This window comes from Zophobas morio, unplaced genomic scaffold (genome assembly GCF_036711695.1).
Source record: "Zophobas morio isolate AGI-343-1 ecotype UQ-CSIRO unplaced genomic scaffold, CSIRO_AGI_Zmor_V1 ptg000006l, whole genome shotgun sequence".
Taxonomy (NCBI): Eukaryota; Metazoa; Arthropoda; class Insecta; order Coleoptera; family Tenebrionidae; genus Zophobas; species Zophobas morio.
This window is the reverse complement of record NW_026972111.1, coordinates 6215851-6240107: the sequence shown is the minus strand read 5'-3', so window position 1 is coordinate 6240107 and position 24257 is coordinate 6215851. Positions and strand designations below refer to the sequence as shown.

Here is a 24257-nt window from a genome sequence, read left to right as displayed (position 1 = left end):
CTAACTTCACATTAAATTATGCTAAAATAGCTTTCGTACTGGAAATATGAATATTACAACCATCTCGATTATCTTCTGAAATTAATTTAAATTACAACCACCAAATTATAGATAATTTATATGATAAGATAAGTAAATGGGTGAATTTACATGCCGTCCAGTTTTGAAATCCTGAAGTAAAATGTGAAGACACACAGTAACGGTATTTACGACACCACCTCGCCTCTCGTCGGAAAACAATAAAACATTTCCGCTGTTGCGGTGACCCCAATAAAAACACCCCCAAAATACCGCTCAACATGTAGTTGCCGCCCCCGACCCTCTTTACCCCAAAACCCGGCGTCTTTTTCCCCAAATTCCACGCCAAACTCGCCAAAATCGCCCGGTAACTTTCCATCATGGCGAAGTGTTCCAAGTAATTTAAAATCGATGTATCCGCCACCCCGACCACCTGAAGCACCTTCTTTCGCCCAGCTCCTCCGAAGCACATCTCCACCAAGTCGAAATAAAGCAAAGCTCTTAATCCCCCACTCCATGAAAAATGCACAAGTTGGCCATCAATCAATTTAAACCGCGCGATAAACAAACAACGGGTCTAGTGCGAGCCTCGAAAACGCTTTTCCGCTTTCCTTCGGTTTTTCCGAAAACCGTGTGGAAATATTGCCTAGTCAGAGCCCACGTCGATCGCTTTGTTTGAACAGGCACCATTTTGAAAGCGGCCGGAGCTCCGTGTTCGGGGGTTTTGGGCCGCGGCGGGCCCCGTGGGGGCCCGTGGCGGCGGCGGCCGGCCTCCTGGGGCGCAGCCCGGTTCATGCCGCCCCCGGGCGTGCACGTCCGCCAAGCGCCGCCGAGCGCCATGACGCCGACATTTAAAGGCTCGCTCCCACGTACGAACGCGGCGTTTTTCCGTACACCCAGCACTTGTCATCGATAACCACGTGACGAGCGTGATTTTAACGACCGTCCGAGGAGATATCGCGGGGGTGAGAGCCACTCGGAGCAGAGCATTAGCCGAGTTCAATGACACACCGCAGAGCATTCGGCTCGGACACTTCACTTACCAATTGTCCAATTTAACGAGCTCCTCGGGCTTCTTGGCCCTGCGTTCCGCCTTGAGCTTGAGGGCCGTGGGGTAGAGCTTGAGGACCTGTTCGTACTGCGTGTGAGTGCCGTGCGTGAAGAACGTCGCCGTGTCTTTCGCGGAGGCCATGGCTGTTCACGAACTGGCGTACTGTAGTGGCGTTAGTGCGCGAGATCGCCGGCGGTGGCGGCACTGGTGTGGCCTCGATCGCGATGTTTCCCCTAGCCTGGCCTGACAACGTCTGACATTCCCTCGCTGCGTTGCCACGTCGTGCACTGAGGACGATGCCTTATCGCTCGACTGCCTGAAATCACAGAAAAGCTTCACAGGACGCCGGCGAGGACCGCCGTCGTGGGCTGGGATTAAGCCACGTTCGGACGGAGCGGAGGTGTTACAGACACCGACGGGATGAGGGGCTGCGAAGAGCGCGCAGACGCAACGACCGGTTACAAATTACAATGAAACACACCAAACTGGATGTCATACATATTAAACTTTTATCTATATTTTACTGGACCTCCTAAACTAACGCTTTCGTAAATAAGTACGATCACGTTCCGTTATAAGCGAACATAACTTCAGTTTCAATATTTTTAAACAAATTTGAAGTTTCTTTGTAAAAATATTGGTAACTGGTTTCCAGATATAACGTGAACTTGTGTTGCGGCCTTAATTTAATACAGAGAGAAGTTATAAAATTTTGTCAAAATTGAAATACTCTTTCAAATAAAAGTGTATCTTTCTCTTTTTACTTCCCAAGCGAAAGTTAAGGAAGTATTGTAATCGAGTCCCACTTCTATGTTTTCTCGACCTTTCGTGATCTTTGAACTATGAAGAATTAGATGTCTGCCGTTTCTGTCTGCATTTTTATTACACAGATAACCTCCGAAACTACTGGACTGATTGCTGTGAAATTTTGGATATGCGGGGTGTCTGGAAAATGGCGGATTAACTCTTCAGTACGTTATGTACGGGCATGGGCGCCCATAGGGGGGGGCAGGGGGGGCCATGGCCCCCCCTGAGATTCTGCGTCAATTTCCTTTTTATTTGTCAAAATTAAACTTTAGCACATTTATAAGAGTAGGTACATGCCCTACACTTTCAGTTTTATTGCCACACAAACACAGAAATGTGACAAACTTAGACCATTTGGTTTTGAAACCCTCTGTTCGGCCCAGATTTGCCTGGAAACATCATAAATCTATCCTTTTTAACCGGTACTGAATTATGGGTTGTTTCGTTATTTGCTTTTTACAGTTATTACAAGAGCAAATATTTTATTGCTAACGTTTACGTCCAAAAATTCATTCCGTTTTCACTTTTTATCTGTGGTGAAGTGACATGTAAAGACGAACAGTTGTTAAACCGGCGTTTTGTTGACTATAATTTTTATTATTTATTTATTTCAAAATTCAAGCGTAAGTACTCTTGATTAAATTTTAAATTTAATAATTTATTTAAAAACAGAGAAATATGGATATCTGAAATTTCTTCAAGAAAAAAATTACAAATACTGATGATGATACTTCAGCTAATAAGAAGTATAAAATAAGTGGTGTTATTTATTACTACTGATGGCGGTTTTTCAGAGTAGCCATCGACTTCGAGTGGAAATTTCGGTTGCTCCAGAACTGTTTCACGAGTGGGCGTGCGAACTACAACACATATAGCATAGAAAATTATTTTGACACTTTTATTCCATACCTGGATCATTTCATTCTTTCCTTAACGACACGATTTTCCGAAACAAAAGTGTCATCATGCTCATTATTTTCTTTACATCCAAAAAATATACATAACTTAAAACCAAGTTGCCTTAAAGGGTTGGGCGAATTTTACACCACTGACAATTTTTATCGGACGAAATCCAAAATTGGCAGGATTTTGTAAAAATAAAAAACCTTGAGAGTAGTATTTCAGAGAGAGAGTTAATGCCGAAGAAATATCTGTTGGTAGAGTAACTGACGATTTTGGCCAAGAAAAAAGGGATTAGCAATTTGTTTTTGATGAATTTTATATTTTTATAACTTTTTAATTTTAATATTTTACACTGTTTTGCTAATAATAAGAATAATGATGTTGTAGGGTTATTTGCGATAGATTTGATTAACGTACTTGATGATTAAAATATATATTTATAATAGTAAAGATTTCTATCATTATATTATTTATATATACAAGAACAGAGTATATTACAAAAATTTCAGGGTGGCCCCCCCTGAGAAAGGTTTCTATGGGCGCCCATGTGTACGGGGGTTCCGGCAGTCCCAAAAAAATAAAAATAAATCCCTTATGATGTAAATCATGAAAAAAAAAACGTAATTTTATAAAAGTATAATTGGCAACACTGCACGCACCTCATGCGTGAATACCTCGGGCTTACTTTCTGATTTCATAGTAACGATGATGACTGAAATCCAACTTTTATTTTTTTTTCGTAAGACTATAAATTATAAACAAAAACAAAACTAACAAAAGAAATTGACGCATGTTTTTCACATCTTCGATTCTATTATTAGTCTTCACTCCCAGTCCACAGAAGGACATAAAGCCCCGCCCACCCACCCTGCCTCATTTTCAGTGATTGATTTTATCCGATATGAATGAAATGATTGATCTTATATTGAACGGAAATAAAATTACTCGTTAGAATGAGAAGAGGGGGGCTGGTGGGGCTAGTACTTGCTAAGATAAAATTGATCTTGGCAAATGACTCGCTTGAAACAAACGTGTAGGTAGCAGTTATAAAAAATAAAATTCCCAAATTCAAGTTTTATAATTTTTCCAAAAATTCTGGATTTATTGTATTGTACTTCAGAGGGAAAGGAAGTTATGTCGAAATAACCTTTGACCATTTTGTTTTCAGTATCTTTTCTTCTTTTGATTAGGACATTCAATAACAATAAAATTTCTCACGAAAGCTAAGAAATCCTAAACAAATTTTATCGAAATGACATTTCTGCTTTTTTTTGCAAAATAATTCTGATAAAAGTGACTTTGGCAATTGATATAGCCTATAAGAAAAGGTTACCTTCCTTTATGATTTTTAGTTAATTTATATATATATTTTTTTTGATTAGGTTGATAGAATTTTTCATTGGTATTAATTTCAAAATAAAACTTGATTTTGAAGAAAAAGAAATTAATTTTATAGCAAATAGTATAACAAAAAAACTTATAATTGGCGCATTTTTATTTTTTTTTACATCCTAGATTCTATTATTAGTTTCCACTCCCACTCCACAGAAGGACATAATTAGCCCCGCCCACCCACCCTGTCTCCTTTTCACTGATTGATTTTATTCGATCTGAATTAAATCAATGATCTTAACTGAACGGAAATAAAAATTGTCGTTAGAATGAGAAAAGGGAGGGTGGGTGGGGCTAGTACTTGCTAAGATAAAACTGATCTTCGCAAATGACTCGCTTTAAACAAACGTGTAGGTAGCAGTTATAAAAAATAAAATTCCCAAATTCAAGTTTTATAATTTTTCCAAAAAATCTGGATTTATTGTATTGTACTTCAGAGGGAAAGGAAGTTATGTCGAAATAACCTTTGACCATTTTGTTTTCATTATCTTTTCTTCTTTTGATTAGGACATTCAATAACAATAAAATTTCTCAAGAAAGCTAAGAAATCCTAAACAAATTTTATCGAAATGACATTTCTGCTTTTTTTTGCAAAATAATTCTGATAAAAGTGACTTTGGCAATTGATATAGCCTATAAGAAAAGGTTACCTTCCTTTGTGATTTTTAGTTAATTTATATATATTTTTTTTTTGGATTAGGTTGATAGAATTTTTCATTGGGATTAATTTCAAAATAAAACTTGATTTTGAAGAAAAAGAAATTAATTTTATAGCAAATAGTATAACAAACAAAATATGATTGACGCTTTTTTTACTTTTTTCACATCCTAGATTCTATTATTAGTTTCCACTCCCACTCCACAGAAGGACTTAATTAGTACCGCCCACCCACCCTGTCTCCTTTTCACTGATTGATTTTATTCGATCTGAATTAAATCAATGATCTTAACTGAACGGAAATAAAAATTGTCGTTAGAATGAGAAAAGGGAGAGTGGGTGGGGTAGTACTTGCTATGATAAGACTGATTATGGCAGATGACATACTTTCCAAGAAAATAGAGGGCGGGTGGGCGGGGCTAGTACTTGCTACGATAAGACTGATTTTGGCAAATGACTCACTTAAAACAAACGTGAGACAGCTCTTAAAAAAACTAAAATTTTCAAATTCAAGTCTTATAATTTTTCCAAAAAGTCTGGATTTATTGTATTGTCTTCAGAAGGGAGGGAAGTTTTGTCGAAATAACCTTCAACCATATTGTTTTTATTATCCTTTCTTCTTTGGATTAGTGCATTCAATAACAATAAAATTTCTCACGGAAGCTAAGAAAACCTAAACAAATTTTATTGAAATGACATTTCTGCTTCTTTTTTTGAAAATAATTCTGATAAGGCTGATTTTGGCAACTGATTTACCCTCTAAGAAAAAGTTGCCTTCCTTTGTGATTTTTAGTCAATTTATATTTTTTTCGGATTAAGTTGGTCGAATTTTTCATGGCATTAATTTCAAAATAAAACTTAATTTTGAAGAAAAACAAATTAGTTTTATAGCAAATAGTATAACAAAAAAAAAAAATACGATTGGCACTTTTTTTTAGTTTTTTCACATCCTAGATTCTATTATTAGCTTCCCCTCCCACTCCACACGACATAATTAGCCCCGCCCACCCACCCTGTCTCCTTTTCAGTGATTAATTTTATCCGATCTGAATGAAATAATCTTAACTGAACAAAAATAAGATTAGTCGTAAGAATGAGAAAAGGGGAGGGTGGGGGGGGGGGGGATAGTACTTGCTAAGATAACACTGATTTTGGCAAATGACATACCTTCCAAGAAAATAGAGGGCGGGTGGGCGGGGCTAGTACTTGCTACGATAAGACTGATTCTGGCAAATGAGATGCCCTCTAAGAAAAGACAGGGCGGGTGGGTGGGGCTAATACTTGTTAAGGCTGATTTTGGCGAATTACTCACTCAAAACAAACATGTAGATAGCACTTATAAAAAATAAAATACGCAAATTGAAGTCTATCCATAATTTTTCCGAAAAATCTAAATTTATTGTATTGTACTTCAGAGGGGAGGGAAGTTCTGTTGAAATAACCTTCGACCATTTTGCTTTTGTTACCTTTTCTTCTTTTGATTACTACATTCAATAACAACAAAATTTCTGACGGAAGGTAAGAAGACCTAAACAAATTTTATCGAAATGACATTTCTACTTTTTTTTGGAAAATAATTCTGATAAAACTGATTTTGCCAATTGATATACCCTCTAGGAAAAAGTTGCCTTCCTTTGTGATTTTTAGTCAATTTATATTTTTTTTCGATTAGGTTGGTAGAAGTTTTCATTGGCATTAATTTCAAAATAAAATTTAATTTACAAGAAAAAGAAATTAATTTTATAGCAAATAGTATAACAAAAAAAAGTTACGATTGGCGCTCTTTTTTTACTTTTTTCACATCCTAGATTCTATTATTAGTTTACACTCCCACTCCACAGAAGGACATAATTAGCCCCGCCCACCCACCCTGTCTTCTTTTCAGTGATTGATTTTATTCGATCCGAATTAAGTCAATGATCTTAACTGAACGGAAATAAAATTTGTGGTTAGAATGAGAAAAGGGGGGTGGGTGGGTGGGGCTAGTAGTTGTTAGGATAAGGCTGATTTTGGCAAATGACATACCTTACAAGAAAATAGAGGGCGGATGGGCGGGCCTAGTACTTGCTATGATAAGACTGATTTTGGCAAATGAGATGCCTCTATGAAAATAGAGAGCGGGTGGGCGGAGTTAGTACGTGCTAAAATAAGATCAATTTTGACAAATGAGGTATCCTCTAAGAAAAGAGAGGGTGGGTGGGCAGGGCTAGTACTTGCTACGATAAAACTGATTTTGGCAAATGAGATCCCGCTAAGAAAAGACAGGGCGGGTGGGTGGGGCTAATACCTGTTAAGGCTGATTTTGGCAAATGACTCCCTTGAAACAAACGTGTAGGTCGCACTTATAAAAAATAAAATTCGCAAATTCAAGTCTTATAATTTTTCCAAAAAATCTGGATTTATTGTATTGTACGTCAGAAGGGAGGAAAGTTCTCCCGAAATAACCTTCGCCCATTTTGTTTTTATTATCTTTTCTTCTTTTCATTAGTACGTTCAATAACAGTAAGATTTCTTACGGAAGCTAAGAAAACCTAAATAAATCTTATCGAAATGACATTTTTGTTTTTTTTTTTTTGGAAAATAATTCTGATAAGACTGATTTTGGCAATTGATATACCCTCTAAGAAAAAGTTGCCTTCCTTTGTGATTATCAGTTAATTTATATTTTTTTAGAATTTGGTTGGTAGAATTTTTCATTGGCATTAATTTCAAAATAAAACTTAATTTTGAAAAAGAAATTAATTTTATAGCAAATAGTATAATAAAAAAATTATGATTGGCGCTTTTTTACTTTTTTCACATCCTAGATTCTATTATTAGATTCCACTCCCACTCCACAGAAGGACATAATTAGACCCGCCCACCCACCCTGTCTCCTTTTCAGTGATTGATTTTATCCGATCTGAATGAAATGAATGATCTTAACTGAACAGAAACAAAATTTGTGGTTAGAATGAGAAAAGGGAGGGTGGGTGGGGCTAGTACTTGCTAAAATATAACTGATTTTGGCAAATGACATACCTTCCAAGAAAATAGAGGGCCGGTGGGCGGGGCTAGTACTTGCTACGATAAGACTGATTTTGGCAAATAAGATCCCTCTAAAAAAAAATAGAGGGCGGGGTTAGTACCTGTTAAAATAAGATCGATTTTGGCAAATGAGATACCCTCAAGAAAGGAGAGGGTGGGTGGGCGGGGCTAGTACCTGCTAAGATAAAACTCATTTTGGCAAATGACTCACTTGAAACAAACGTGTAGGTACCACTTGAAAAAAATAAAATTTGCAAATTCAAGTCTTATAATTTTACCAAAAAATCTGGATTTATTGTATTGTACTTCAGAGGGAAGGGAAGTTCCGTGGAAATAACCTTCGACCATTTTATTTTTATGGTCTTTTCTTCTTTTGATTAGTACATTATCGAAATGACATGTCTGTTTTTTTTTTTTGGAAAATAATTCTGATAAGACTGATTTTGGCAATTGACATACCCTGTAAGAAAAAGTTACCTTCCTTTGTGATTATTAGTTAATGTATATTTTTTCGGATTAGATTGGTAGAATCACTGGCATTAATTTCAAAATAAAACTTAATTTTGAAGAAAAAGAAATTAATTTTATAGCAAATATTAACAACAAAAAAAGTTACTATTGGCGCTTTTGTTTACTTTTTTCACATCCTAGAGTCTATTATTAAATAATTTCCACTCTCACTACATAGGATATAATTAGCCCCGCCCACCCACCCGTCCCCTTTTCAATAATCGATTTTATCCAATCTGAATGAAATGATTGATTTTAACTGAACGGAAATAAAATCAGTCGTTAAAATGAGAAAAGTGGGGGGGAGCTAGAAGTTGCTAAGACAAGACTGATTTTGGCAAATGACATACGTTCCAAGAAAATAGAAGGCGGGTGGGCGGGCCTAGTACTTGCTACGATAAGACTGATTTTGGCAAATGAGACACCTCTAAGAAAAGAGAGGGTGGGTGGGCGGGGCTAGTACTTGCTAAGATAAAACTGATTTTGGCAAATGATATACCCTCTAAGAAAAGACAGGTCGGGTGGGTGGGGCTAGTACCGTTAAGGTTGATTTTGGCAAATGACTTACTTGAAACAAACGTGTAGGTAGCACTTATAAAAAATAAAATTCGTAAATTCAAGTCTTATAATTTTTCCAAAAAAAAGCTGGATTTATTGTATTGTACGTCAGAAGGGAGGAAAGTTCTCCCTCTAAGAGAAAGTTGCCTTTTTGTGATTTTTAGTTAATTGATATTTTTTTTGGATTAGGTTGGTACAATTTTTCATTGTCTTTAATTTCAAAATAAACTTTAGTTTTGAAAAAAAAGAAATTAGTTGTATAGGAAATAGTATAACAAAAAAAGTTATGATTGGCGCTTTTTTTTACTTTTTTCACATCCTAGATTCTATTATTAGATTCCACTCCCACTCCACAGAAGGAAATAATTAGCCCCGCCCACCCGCCCTGTCTCCTTTTCAGTGATTGATTTTATCCGATCTGAATGAAATGAATGATCTTAACTGAACGGTAATAAAATTTGTCGTTAGAATGAGAAAAGGGAGGGTGGGTGGGGCTAGTTACTTGCTAAGATATAACTGATTTTGGCAAATGACTCACTTGAAACAAACGTGTAGGTGGCACTTATAAAAAATAAAATTCGCAAATTGAAATCTTATAATTTTTCCAAAAAATCTGGATTTATTGTATTTTTTTTTCAGAGGGGAGGGAAGTTCTGACGAAAAAACTTTCGACCATTTTGCTTTTGTTATCTTTTCTTCTTTTGATTAGTACATTCAATAACAATAAAATTTCTCCCGGAAGTTATGAAAACCTACACAAATTTTATTGAAATGACATTTCACAAAAAGTAGGTCTTTCATTTCCTTTCATCTGTCTGTCTGTTGACGATTTTATGACAACAAAACAACATAATGGGTGTTCAATTGAAAAATTCATCAAATTAGCGTCGCTTTCTTGATTGAGGAAAACGTAGTGAAAAACGCATGTGTTTTATTAATCCATGCTGTTGCATATAATTGACATTTTCGCGTTGTCACCTGTCATCGATTAAATTTTATGTAAATTGTGAACATACTTCACAACGTTTACAAACAAATCAAGGCCAACTTAATGAGTTTTTACTTCCTGCGCGTAATCCAATTATAGCAAACAAGTCCATCAAGCAACTTGCCACTTTCATGTTTTCTCGAAGTTTTATGACCCCAAGAGTACGAAAAATGTGGTCTCCCGTTTCCGTCCGTCTGTCTATACGTCTTTGAGTGTCGATTTTAATTATACAGATAATTTCCGAAACTATCGGACCGAGTGTTGTCACATTTTGTATATACAGGATGATGAAAAAATGAGGTATTTACTCGATGGTACTTACGTTGTTAAGAAGACTGCAGAACTCGCAAAAAATGGTTAAAAAAATCTCTAAACCAAATTTCTGAAAATATCAAACTTAAAAATTGAAGAATTAACTTTGTAATTCTGATGTTTTATCTGAATTTAACTGTCTATTAAACAATTCATTAAAACAAACCAGAATTACGAAGTTACGTAATCTCTAAACTTTTAGAAAAGTAAATTGTTGTGTTGTATGAATCCGTGTAGAGTTTTCACCCTATACGTCCATATTTTTCGAAAAAAATCAAAATCGTATCAAATTTGTTAGTTTAATTTTGAAACTGCAAAACCGAATGCTCTAAAATCTTGCAAAACTTTTTAGGTTTATCGTAATCATGGCAAATTCTCAATCAAAATTTATTCGTTTATCCCTCCCAAAAAATTGATGACGTCATCTCAAAATTCCGAATAAATCTTCTCTGAAATATGCAAAATATCTCTCTATAGGTGTTCAAAAAAAATGCGCATCAACTCAACACACATTACGTTAATTTGACGTTCATTTACAAAAAAAAATATCGTTTTAAAGATCAAAAATTTTTTTAAGTTTTTTGTAATGTTATAAAATGAAGAATTCTATGGATAAAGACAAGATGGCCCAAAATTATTATAATAATGAAAGTACAATCGAGTTCAGATACCCAACACAAAGTAGTGAATTAAAATACAAATGGTGAAATTTCGAAAAAGAAATATAAAATTTTGAACGGTTAGAACAACTTGTCGCGAATTTTTGAACCCTGGATACTTGTCGTTTATCAATGCACACATAATTTTTAAGTTTTCAAAAAAAAAAAACAAATACATAATTTGTATATTTTTCAACTGAACTTGGAGACTGCAAAACCCAACTCGCGTTTTAAATCTCCGTCAACACCAATCCTCTGCGTCTGCGCGCGCGGGAAAGCCCTCCACCGCACGGTGCCTCTACGTCCGTGACCCCGCGTTGCCACGTCGTGCGCGTCACACCGCCTTATCGCTCTCGATTACCTCCGTACTCCGCAATCAGAGGAAAGCTTCGCCAGGATAGCCATCAAGGACCAGTGTCCTGCGATTAAGCCTGTTAAGCCCGATTCGCACGAGCGAGAGCCGAGTCGCGGCCTCGCTGTGCAATACGTGCGAGCGCCAACGTAGCAACCGCAACGCCCATGCTTTGTTGCCGTTGGGTTTGGGTCTGGGTCCGGGTTTCGAAGGCGCTTATCGCCGCCGATTGCCCAACATCGACTGATTATCGTCAATATTGATCGTGGATTGCCCGTAATTATCGAGAGTCGGCTGCTAGCCGCTTTTTTCGAGCACGTGCAGCTTGTCCGTTGGAACGGAAACATGAATTGCCGTTTCGAAACTTTACGCAGCACCTGTATAGTGAGTTAGCGCTGTACAGGGGGCGATAAAAACGCGTATACGGGGTGGTCGACGGGGGTTCGGTGCGGCTGCGAGCTCGGATGCGACGGGGAAACAATGGGTGGTTTATGGCTTTTCGTTCGGCGGAGATGGGGAGCGGCGGCCCTACGCTCCCTTAGTTTGAGTTACCAACACTGTAATAAAAATTTAACAGACGTCTTTTAGTGTATGTTTTTTTTTTTTCGGGAATTTCACTAGATTTCTGTGGAAATCGATTTTAAACAACATAATTTTACAAGAATAACTTAAAGTCCAGAAATTACGTCACACGCTGTCGTTACGTCACAATTACTATTTTGGCAGCAAACATTTCTAATTTGTTATTGATGACCATACTCACATTATGAAAAGGAAATATGTATAAGACACTATTTCAGAATATTTTTTCTACTTCGCACCTTATTGTTTTTTTTTTTAAATATTGGGGAATTTTGTCGTGGTTGGTACGGAAATACCAAATTGTAACATTTGAATTTTAAATTTTCACAATAATAAAAGTAGCACCCAAAATTTATTGCCGAATAAATCTCGTTCTGCGTCATTTCGTTCTTTTGGCGTTTATTTTATTTGTTATTTGACAGTAACATTTATAATGACCGCCAATTTTGAAAGCATAAATTACACCAGTTCTGTTACGAAACTTAATTCAGCTATCGGAGCACTCAATTTGGATGCTTTAACAGCTCGATTATAAACGTGAAATACAAAAAATTCATTTTCATTTCTACAAAAATGCTTTCTCGATGTTTCGTGACCCCTTGAGTATGAACAATAGGTCTCCCGTTTCCGTTTTGATTATCATCGATCTGTATCTGTCTGTGTCGATTTAATTATACAGATAACCTCTAAAACTTTTTTCTTCAATTAGTATTATAACAATATTTTTTTAAAGGTACTACGGGACAATATAACAAAACTCACAAAATTCCGTAAAAACTAGAGAATATACTGAAATCTGAAGTTTGAGATCAATATGTATTATCCAAACTAGACCACATTTTATTTACATTTCATAAAACACACAAACAGCAGATGTGGTTTATGAATCCGCTTTAATTTTTTACTTTCGAGATTTCAATTTTGGAAAAAAAATTAAAATTGTATAACAGTTGTAGCAGTTTAATTTAGAAACTGCACAATTGAGTTCTCTCAAATCTTACAAACGTTTTAAGTAAGCATGGTATTTATGGGAATATAGAACTGTTATTGTTAGTACTACATTGATATGTATATATACTTTCTAAATCGTTGATGACGTCCCTACAAAATTTTATAAAGGAAAAACTCACTTGAAACAGTTCTAGCATGCTTCTTTATCTATAGTTTGAGAATCCACACATATTTTTATTTTAATTTGTACGGGTTATCACGCAAAAACAAAATTCGCAAAATCAAATTTTATAATTTCTCTAATAAGCAACTGGATTTTGAATAAATGGTGTCACAATTTTGTTCTTATTTTCATTGGAAGTTCACTACAGCCAATCGCAGTACTTTTGTCATTACGTCATAATGGCGCGCATTTCAAACTGTGTTCAGGTATTTGATTTTCAGGGTTCTACAAGAACCTTCGAATCGTCAGATCCATACCTGTAGCAGGTAGGTAGTTTTATTCAAACTAAAGACTTTATGCTCTGCTCTGGCTTCTCAGGTAGGTATGTTCCAACTGCGCCGATGAGATAAAAACCCTCTGCTAAAAACGAGGATCTAACTGCGCCGTCACACCTTTTGTTTATAACTCGGAACCAAACTGCGCCGTCTCCCGTTAATTTAATCTACGAAGAGCAGAAACTGCGCAGATTAAAATACAATTTTCTACAAAAAAAAACTCGCTAAACCAAGAAATAAAATTTTATGGCCCTCAAAACTGACTTTTCAAAAAATATTATAAATATTTCATTTTCAAATTTACTGCAAAAAATGTATACTTTATCATTTCCAATCAGGCGCGGATACAGGATTTCGTTTAGGGGGGGGGGGCAATTTTTGTGCGATTTTACTTATCTCGCAGAAATTCGTTCTAAACAAAAAAAATTATAAAATTTTAGCTAGCATACTCTTTTTCACATAACATGGGTGACATTTGGTTGTTTTCGTTACACGTATAGTGTACAGTAGAACCTCGATAATCCGAATTAACTGGAAAAAACGAACAAAGATCAGCAATTTTCCCAAAAATCTGAAAGGGAATTGAATAACAACTTCATACACAGTTGAAAACAAACTTCAAGAAATAAACCTTAATTTGATTAAACAAAATTAAAGAATTCTTAAGCAACAATGGATAATAGATACATTTTAAAAAAATATTACTCCGTGATCATAAACACGCTATCTTTTTGAAATCAACACGTCGAGATGTATACCTTGAATTTTTTCAGAATTTTTAGATTTTTTCAAAAATGAAATTTTCCATTATATATTTCGAACCATCTCGACGATTTTCGAAAATTAACTAAATACATTTTCTTGTAGATTTTGGGCCTCAGAAGTCACTTCTGGCTTCATTTCTTCGATAACTTAAACCATTTTTCCAGATTCGTCCAGTTGAAATATCGCAATTTTTAAAAATTTCGGAAAATTCGAATTTCACACGGAATTTTCCGAAAATATTGCTCGGTTACCATTAACATGCTATATTTTTGGAATCAGTACGTCGGGATATACATATATCCCTGAATTTTTTCGGAATTTTTAGGGAACTTTTTCAAAAATGAAATTTTCCTCATGCAAATTTCGACCCATTTTCGACGATTTTCGAATTTGAACTAAATACTTTTTCTTGTAGATTTCGGGCCTCATTTCTTCGATGACTTCAACCTTTTTTCCAGACTTAGTTAATTGATTCAGTGCATTGAAATCGTAATTTTTAAAAATTTCAAAATATTCCCTACAACCTTAGATCATATAATAAATAGATACCAATACTCAAACTGAAAGCTGTGACTAGACATGAAGCTATCTGTTGGCGTTTTCTACGTCTAGGGGAGTAGTATAATGCTATCCTTGTGTGATCACCACATCTTCATCTTTGTTATATGCATTTCATCTGTATATGTCTATTTCACTTCCATCCTTGTACCGCACCAGCGCAACAAATCGCTTTTGACAGATGTTTCTTCTAACCTCTCTTTCGAGTTGTTGTACAAAAAACAATTTTAGAATTTAGAACAAAGATCCTATTTTAAGTGATGTAATCATAAAGGATCACAATTGCTGCCCAATAATTTACTATTCCTTTCATTATCAACTGTGAATTATTTATAAAATCAAGCTGTCAACATCTTTCGTACGAAGTTAGTTCAGACATACTTTCTAAAATTTAGGCGCGCAAAATTCAAATAGTGATCAAGCAAGGATAGCTTCATTGTAATCCCTCCATGCACGAGAGAGATGTGTAATAGGAGGATGTCGTCACAGGCTCTGCTAGGGAAAGAACACGCCATGGTGGTATCTATTTATTATATGATCTAAGCCTACAACATATGTAGAAAGATCTTGCGTCATTTTTGCAAGTAAGTGCGTGTTTCCAAGTTCAGTTCAGATTGCAGAGTTTTTGTTCGGATTAAAGAAGCATCGACTTCAAATAGCCTCTGTTCGGATTACTGGATGTTCAGATAATCGTGAATTTGGATTATAGAGGTTGTACTATATTTACAAAATGAAATTCGATTTCAAAATTTTGAAATTGGTCAAAATAAAGTACCTCGGTCGTGTGTCAGGGGAGGGCAATTGCACCCATTGGCCCCCCTGGATCCGCGCCTGTTTCCAATTGTGACAAATACTCCGAAATTAAGTTAAGTTTTTAGTTTTCTCTCAACAGAAGAAACTGAAAACACCTCGAATAAAAAAATTCTGGCATATTTTCTAAAAAACCGTAAGGATCTTAATTTTTGGCACAATTGACGATCACTGTAAACCCAAAAGACGTTTTCAATGTTTACAGAAAGAAATGCCATTGAGTGACATTAATTGAACAATATCGGGTGATTTTTTTAATTTCTGATCTAGTGACCGAAGAATTTGTTGACAAAACAAATTTGGCCGAAAAGTAGGTCGTAACTTGACACAGAAAATAAAAACAAATGGTAATTTAGGTTATGTTAAAACCACAACACGAGTTGAGTATGTCCTAAGAGACGACCTACGTACTACGTTGTTCAGGTTGACAGTTACGGTCAAAACAAAGTCCCTATATTACTAATATTAGTAACATCGCAGTCAAATAACTGTCCAAAAAAGGGTCAAACAGCTGTAATGCCAACATCATCATTTTAAAAATAAATTGCACGGCCGACTTGGAGTTTTTTTTTCGATTATATGGTATAAGCCTGAAACCTGAATTGAAACAGTAGGTTGTTAGCAAAGAAAAACACTAACTTTTTATGACAAGATAACAAAAATTTTGAAAAACTATCCGAACCATTTGCCATTGGGGTCAGGTTATATTTTTCCCTTCAAATTTTAATGTACATCCTCTTGTATCAGATATTTAACTGGCAAATACTAATACCACAGTTTTAAAGTTTTTAAAAATTCATAAAATCGATTGTTCAAATAACAACTCTCTCTCAGTTGGATACGTCCTATAATAATCGTTAACGATTCATTCATTGCTATTTTCATTCTTATATTCTTATACATTAATAAATCTTCCCTGGTTAAAAAACCTTGGTTTATTATTCTTACTGAAGTTTTCATGGCCAACTCCGACGAGATATTTTATTTCAAAAATTTGCTTCATCCCCTGCACTTTATTTATTTATGAAACATTATATACATAGCAGTGTCAGTTGAAAATGAAGCGACCAGAAGTATTTTAACTATTTATTTAAGAGATATTACTATGAAATCGGAAAAAATCCTCCAGCAAGTTTGACATTTAATTTAAAAAAAAATATGTTGGCAGCACCAACACGTTACTTGTTCAATTTGACAGCTACGATCAAATAAATGCCTGCTAGACGAAAAAAAAACGGTGAAATACTAGACGTTCATTTCAAAAAGTTTTCTGTATTAACTGATTTTTCTAAATTTTAAACTTCTGTGTTTTCAAATAAATGAGTATCACAGTAGAGAAGGAAAACTAGGACACTCGATTAATTCCTAATACAAACAGCTCAATTTTGACAAATCAAACCTTTTGACATTCCCTTTTTGCCATAAATAAACTTTAGCGCCACTTAAATAAATGTAGATATTTTCGAAAGTCACGGCCACCTTGCCGGGGGCCTCTCGCCCCCCTACTCAGACAACAACGCAACCTAATCGCTCATTCGAAACCGTTTAAGCGCCCATTTAAATCCCCCATTAGGCCGCTTTCTCCTTAGCCCGCCTCTGCCCAACCACTCCGATGGTCAACCCAACCATGTAAAACGTCGCCGTCGACAAAAACCCATCAACCACCTGCATGCAACATAATAGCGTCGGCCATGAGCCAATTGACAGTTAACCTCCGTCAGACGCTGCCAAACCGAACCCCGCGGCGCCCTTCGCTGCCAGAGCCAGCCCTGACGGCGGGCCCCGCCGTAAAACGGTTAAACCCGCCGCCCGAGCACCGCCGCTGCAAAAACGCCGCCGAGACGAAATCGAGCAGCTAACGGTGCCCGAGACCTGCTAAATAATCGCTCAACTGGCAACAGCGCTTGTTTGTTTCCTGTGATATCGTATTTACAGCACGACAACCGCTCGTTGCCTCGCTCGTAGCTCGTTTCTCTAGCGCTGCTTTTTACCCGGTTACATGCATACGGCATGGAGTAATCAACGAAATTATACTCCGTGTCGGACTACCTGTTACAGACGAATACCTGACACCGCGGCTTCCTCCGTGTAACGACACCGGCTGAAGAAAAAATGTTGGATTGTTTACGGAGGATGCGAAATGATGGCGTATGCACGCTCGGGCGTGTTTTTCCGTTAACGATTTGCTGGTATTTAATAATGTTTTTGAGATGACGCAAGCGAGGTTTGGGGAGGGGGTAGAGGCATTAATTTCGACATGTGCAGCACACCGATCACAAGGAATGGTGATTCATATGCTTTTCTAATGAATTCCGTTCAAGAAATTCTATGTGACGTCACCAGTTTTTGCTTTGGATAAATAAATTGCTTTTGATATACACAAAGGAACATTAATTACATCGCTACTGTGTTACGAAGCAAATTGTTGGCAGACAAACAATGCCCTACCTCGGGGTGTTGGTTTTTTCAACAAACATGTTTAATAATTTCTTTCGATGAGGTCATCATTTTTTTACAAGGGACGAACAATAAATTTTGGTTTAGTATTCTGTAACCGCTTAATGAATGTTGAGAGTTTGTTTTGTAATTCTGAGCAAATTTGTTTTTGGAGTATGTATTTTTAAAATGATGTCATCGGTTTTTGAAGAACTGGCTACTTTTTAACCATTTTCACTATATGAGACTCAAATTTAAAAGTAATCAGTTATTTCTTGGATAATATGTTGATAATTATACATGGGTCAAAGTGCTCCTATCGTGATCGAAAAAAAGTCGTTTAGTAGACCATGGAATTTGTTCTAAAATAATAATGTTGGTATTACATCTAGTGACAGTTTATTTAACAGTTATCGGCTATGTTTCAGATCACGTATGTCGTTATTTTTTAAACTCGTAACCTAGTTTACACTTTTTACAAAATCGTATTGATCAAACATAACTCAAAATTTTGTTCCCAGAACCTCCTGCGATCACGATTTTTGTCGCATATACATATATTAATTGGTATCAGAAATATACTAAAATTGTTTTCAACTACACAGAGCGTTCTGTTTTTAAGGCGTAACACACTTGTTTTTTTTTTTTCGAATGAAATACCCTATGTATTTTTATATATTCTAATTGCGTCTTCTTAGGCTTTACTACCACAGCTGGTTTTTGAATTCTGATGCGACGTTGCCACGTTTTTATAATTTTTTGAAATTTTCTATCAATTCATAAAAAATCCCCATAAAACTGTTTTTAAAATTTGTGTTACTATATTTTGTGGAGAGATAACAAAAGGTACGCGCTTTGTTGTGGCATAAATAAAATTGAGTTTTAATATACAGGGTGTCTACATAAAAAAACTTCAATTATTACAATTTTCAAATGTTGAAATTTCACCATTTTCAAATAGTACACTTTTATTTTATTACTGTATCTTATGACACACATACTTATTGAAAAAATAAAAGAAAAGATATCGTAAAATACAGCAATAAAATATAGGGTACTCTATTTTATGTTTTATTAAACGTTCTGTATATTAAAACTTGATTTAATTTGTACCATAACAAAACGAGTCTTTTATTTATCTCGCCATAGAAGACAGATCTTAAAAATAACATTATTGTGATTTTTTTGTGAACGCTCAGTAAAAAATTAAAAAAAAGGAATAACGTGGCAACGTCGCATCAGAATTTCAAAAATAAACTATGACTATAAAGTATTAGGAAAGGCTAATGTAATGTAACATGTAGAAATATATAGTGTTCTATTTAAAAAAACTAAATTATATGCAATGTCAAAAACAAAACGCATTAAACACGTGACCGACTCTACACCAATCAGATGTCGCTAAACGCCCCGTTAAATACGTGACTAACTTAATCTTAAAATATTGTATAAACTGGCCCATAATTAATTTTTTTTTTAACACTGTATAAGTATTAAAATTTAATTTAATTTAATTTGTTTATCTGTCCATAAAATTTTGGGTGATAAATCTAAAAAGAAAACATGGCGATTTTTGTGAACCCTTAATAGAAACAATTAAATAACCTTAAATATTTTTATCGCTATTGAGATGTTATATGTTATCTCAGTTATTAAAAGTAACATTTTTAGATTTTTACTTCCCGAGCGTAAGCAAAGGAAGTATTGTAATCGAGTCCGTCGGCCGACTCTCTACTTTTACGTTTTCTCGATCTTTCATGACCCCTAGAAGACGAAGAAATAGGTCTCCCATTTCCGTCTGTCTGTCCGTCTGTCCGTCTGTCCGTCCGTCTGTCCGTCTGTCCGTCTGTCCGTCCGTCTGTCCGTCTGTCCGTCTGTCCGTCCGTCTGTCCGTCTGTCCGTCCGTCTGTCCGTCTGTTGTCCCGGATTTTTATTAGACAGATAATCTCCGAAAGTATTCGACCGATTGTTGTGAAATTTTGTACTTATATTAAGAATATCATGTAGATGGTAAAACGCTAACCAAAATTTGTCTAATCATCCCCACCACTAATGCGATGACGTCACTTCAAAATTGTACATAGTAAATGGGTTTTCAATTGTATAAAATAACATAGTCCTACACATGTAGTTTACAACTCCGAATCGACTTTTCACCCGAAACGTCCAGATTTTTGGAAAAAAAATCAAAATTATAAAACAACATTTTGAAATTTAATTTTTAATCTGCTAACCAGAATGCTTTGAAATGTTGTAGATGTTTTAAGGCTATAAAGAGCATCATAAATCTTTAGTCAAAAAATATTTGCTTACCCCCTCCAAAAACTTGATGACGTCAGCTCAAAAGTTTGTGGAATAAATCATATCTAAAATGTACAAAATATGATGAGTCTGTACTTGTGATCTATCACTCCATTCATATTTTTTGGATTTGCATATACAGGGTGACTCAAAAAAATTAATGAATGCGTAAATATATTTTATTGATTTAATCAGGAACTACAAAACCGAATGCTCTGAAATCTTGCAGATGTTTTAAGGTCATAAAGAGCATAATAAATGTTTAGTCAAAATATATTTGCTTATCCCCTCCAAAAACTTGATGACGTCAGCTCGAAAGTTTGCCGAATAAATCTTATCTAAACTGTACAAAATATGATGAGTCTGTACTTGTAATTTATCACTCCATTCATATTTTTTGGATTTGCATATACAGGGTGACTCAAAAAAATTAATGAATGCGTAAATTTATTTTTTCGATTTAATCATGAACTGCAAAACCGAATGCTTTGAAATCTTGCAGATGTTTTAAGGTTATAAAGAGCATAATAAATGTTTAGTCAAAATACATTTGCTTATCCCCTCCAAAAAATTGATGACGTCAGCTCGAAAGTTTGCCGAATAAATCATATCTAAAATGTACAAAATATGATGAGTCTGTACTTGTGATCTATCACTCCATTCATATTTTTTGGATTTGCATATACAGGGTGACTCAAAAAAATTAATGAATGCGTAAATTTATTTTACTGATTTACTCAGAAACAACAAAACCGAATTCTTTGAAATCCACTGCGAAAAAAAAAACATAATAGGCATGCAGTCGTCACGTTTCCGACAGCGAGGGAAGTACTGTCGAAACTCTTTAGACCAATTTTTTTTTCATCGATTTAGAAAACGTCTGGTATGAAACTATTATATTTTGCTGTTTTATAGAACGGTTGTTAATTGAAAAAAAAAATCGTCAAGTTGGCCTTGCTTTTGTGATAGATGAAAACCTAGCTAAAAACACGTGTGTTTTATTAATCCATACTGTTAAATATAATTGACAATTTCGCGTTGTGAACTGTCATCGATTAAATTTTATCTTCATTGTATACATACTTCACAATGTTTACAAAAAATCAAGACCAACTTGATGACTTTTTCAATTTTTTTCATTATTTGTTTGGATGTCATTTTTTTTTAGTTTTTCTACATAGATATATAATGATATACATTATAAAATCAAATGTTTAGATTACAAATACCTAAACTACACTTCTTTATCATTTGTTTTATATACAGGATGTGCCAACGGTTTAGTGGGCTATTACGCATTATGACTATATATAGCGAATTTGTGCCACAGTCTTACAGAGTTAACTTAGGACTATAATTTACGATTATTTTTAAATGATGATGATCTTCCACTGGAAAGTTAACCATCAAAGTTTTTTTTATGAAACATCCTACATATGTATTTTCAGATTTATATTCTTTGTAAAAAAAAAAAACAATATATACACAAGGATTTTTGGTAAGACAGATTTTGGCGAATGACATACCCTCTAAAAAAATAAAGGGCGGGTGGCCGAGGTTAGTACTTGCTAAGATAGGACTGATTTTGGCAAATGACATGCTCTGTAAGAAAATAAAGGGTGGGTGGGCGGGACTACCACTTGGTAAGATAAGACTGATTTTGGCAAATAACATATTCTCTAAGAAAATAAAGGGCGGGTGGGCGAGGTTAGTACTTGCTAAGATAGGACTGATTTTGGCAAATGACATGCTCTGTAAGAAAATAAAGGGTGGGTGGGCGGGGCTACCGCTTGTTAAGGTAACACTAATTTTGGCGAATGACCTGCTCTGTAAGAAAATAAAGAGTGGGTGGGCAGGGCTAGTACTTGGCAAGATAAGACTGATTTTGGTAAATGACATACTCTCTAAGAAAATAAAGGGCGGGTGGGCGGTGTTACTACTTGTTGAGGTAAGACTCATTTTGGCGAATGAGACCCTCTAAAAAATTAAAGGGTGGGTGGGCGGAGTTAGTACTTGCTAAGGTGACACTGATTTTGGCAAATGACATGCTATATAAGAAAATAAAGGGTGGGTGGGCGGGGCTAGTACTTGGTAAGATAAGACTGATTTTGGCAAATAACATATTCTCTAAGAAAATAACGGGTGGGTGGGCGGGGCTACTACTTGGTAAGATAAGACTGATTTTAGTAAATAACATATTCTCTAAGAAAATAATGGGCGGGTGGGCGGGGCTACTACTTGTTAAGGTAAGACTGATTTTGGCGAATGACACCCTCTAAAAAATAAAGGGCGGGTGGGTGGGGTTAGTACTTGGTAAGGTAAGACTGATTTTGGCAAATGACATGCTCTATAAGAAAATAAAGGATGGGTGGGCGGGGCTAGTACTTGGTAAGATAAGACTGATTTTGGCAAATAACATACTCTCTAAGAAAATAACGGGCGGGTGGGCGGGGCTACCACTTGTTAAGGTAAGACTGATTTTGGCTTATGACACCCTCTAAGAAAATAAAGGGCGGGTGGGCGGGGTTAGTAGTTGCCAAGATTAGACCGAATAACATTACATGTCAAAAGCGAAAAATTCGAATTTCATTACGAATATTTCGAAAATATTGCTGCGTTACCATAAACGGGCTATATTTCTGGAATCAGTACCTCGGGATCTATAACCCTGAATTTTTTGAGAATTTTTAAACGACTTTTTCAAAAATGAAATTTTCCACTACTTCAAAAACAAAACTCAAGGGGAGCCCCGCGATTCTTTCAAATTACTTCAAAAACAAGACAAGAGATTCCCAAAATTTTTCGAACTATTTCAAAAATAAGACCCACAGAGTGTCCTCGAGGTTTTTTGCCAACGACATATTTCAAAAAAAAACATAAATGAAATAAAAGTTCCGCAGGTCCAATCCGCCCCAGTTTGTACAAGATTATTTTTGTACATCAACTGTTACCTTGATCCCCCATTTAGAGTTAAATTCTGCTGGTTATGTAAAGTATCAATTTATCAATTTCTTTTAGTTTTATAAGCAATCAATAGGAATCCAACTTCCGTTTCAGAGCCAACAAAATGAGTGATCAGAATAGAATTGGGGTGGGTGGGCGGGGTCACTTTTGACATGTATCATTATATTTATTATTCCGTCTTATCTTGGCAAACACTAGCCCCGCCCACCCACCCTGTCTTTTTTTGAGGGCATGTCCTTGGTCAAAATCAGTCTTATCTTAGCAAATACTAACCCCGCCCACCCGCCCTGTTTTTCTTAGAGCATATGTCATATGCCACAATCCACAATCATCATTATCTCACCAAGTAGGTACTAGTCGAAAAACTAAAGACAATGAAAAAAAAATATCGAACAAAAAAAATTTAAACGTAATCGGTTGCTAGAACTGGAAACAAAATCCTGATAAGTGACCCTATTAACAATTCAGTTGATATTCACATTACTGTTATCATTATCTAAATTATTTAAGTTTAACAAACAAATTATTTCTAACTATTTTCTAAAATATGGATTTTGGGAGAAAACAAACTGGACAACCAGAAAAATCAGTGTCTTACTGAAATTTCAATGCGGTTTGTTGTGTTTTATACAATAAATTGTAAACTTGATTCTATATTTTAATCGTATTACATCCCGAATTGGCCAAATGTCGCTATGACGTCACACGTAGATTTAACTGCAGCTGCTGCAAAACGAAGACTTAAAAAATTACAAGGCTGTCAATGGAAGACCGAAACGTCAAACCTCTATTATCGTATACTACGTGCTGTGAAACGCTGACAAGCACCAAACGTCAAACCAGTGCACTTCTATTAACTAACCTCACGACCCAAAGAACGAAAAACTTTCCAACAAAAAACCAACCCCATCCCAACTTTTTTCCTTTGATTTGCGACTTTCCACCAACTTTTCTGCAATTTCATCGTCTGAAACCGCTTGTAAAAGTTTGGCGGAAGCGGCGGGAATTTCACGGGTTCCGAGTGCCTTATTTACCAGTTGAGGATTTCCCAGAGTGAGCACGTAGTGTATTGTATTTAAATGCGGAAGATTTACCTCTGCCCGGCGAGATGGGCATGTTAAGCGACGTGATGGGACAATGGGTAGGGGAGATATGGG

The 24257-nt window shown here is 35.7% G+C and overlaps 1 protein-coding gene across 1 annotated transcript in view; it reads right to left on the bottom strand.

Moving 5' to 3' along the window:
* Positions 1-24257, bottom strand: part of LOC135123437 (uncharacterized) — a 69930-nt gene that overhangs the window by 35332 nt on the left and 10341 nt on the right. Inside the window, exon 2 of the mRNA XM_064048074.1 lies at positions 1062-1385. Coding sequence (XP_063904144.1) covers positions 1062-1210 — 149 coding nt within the window. The 5' untranslated portion in view covers positions 1211-1385. The remainder of the gene's footprint in view (positions 1-1061; positions 1386-24257) is intronic.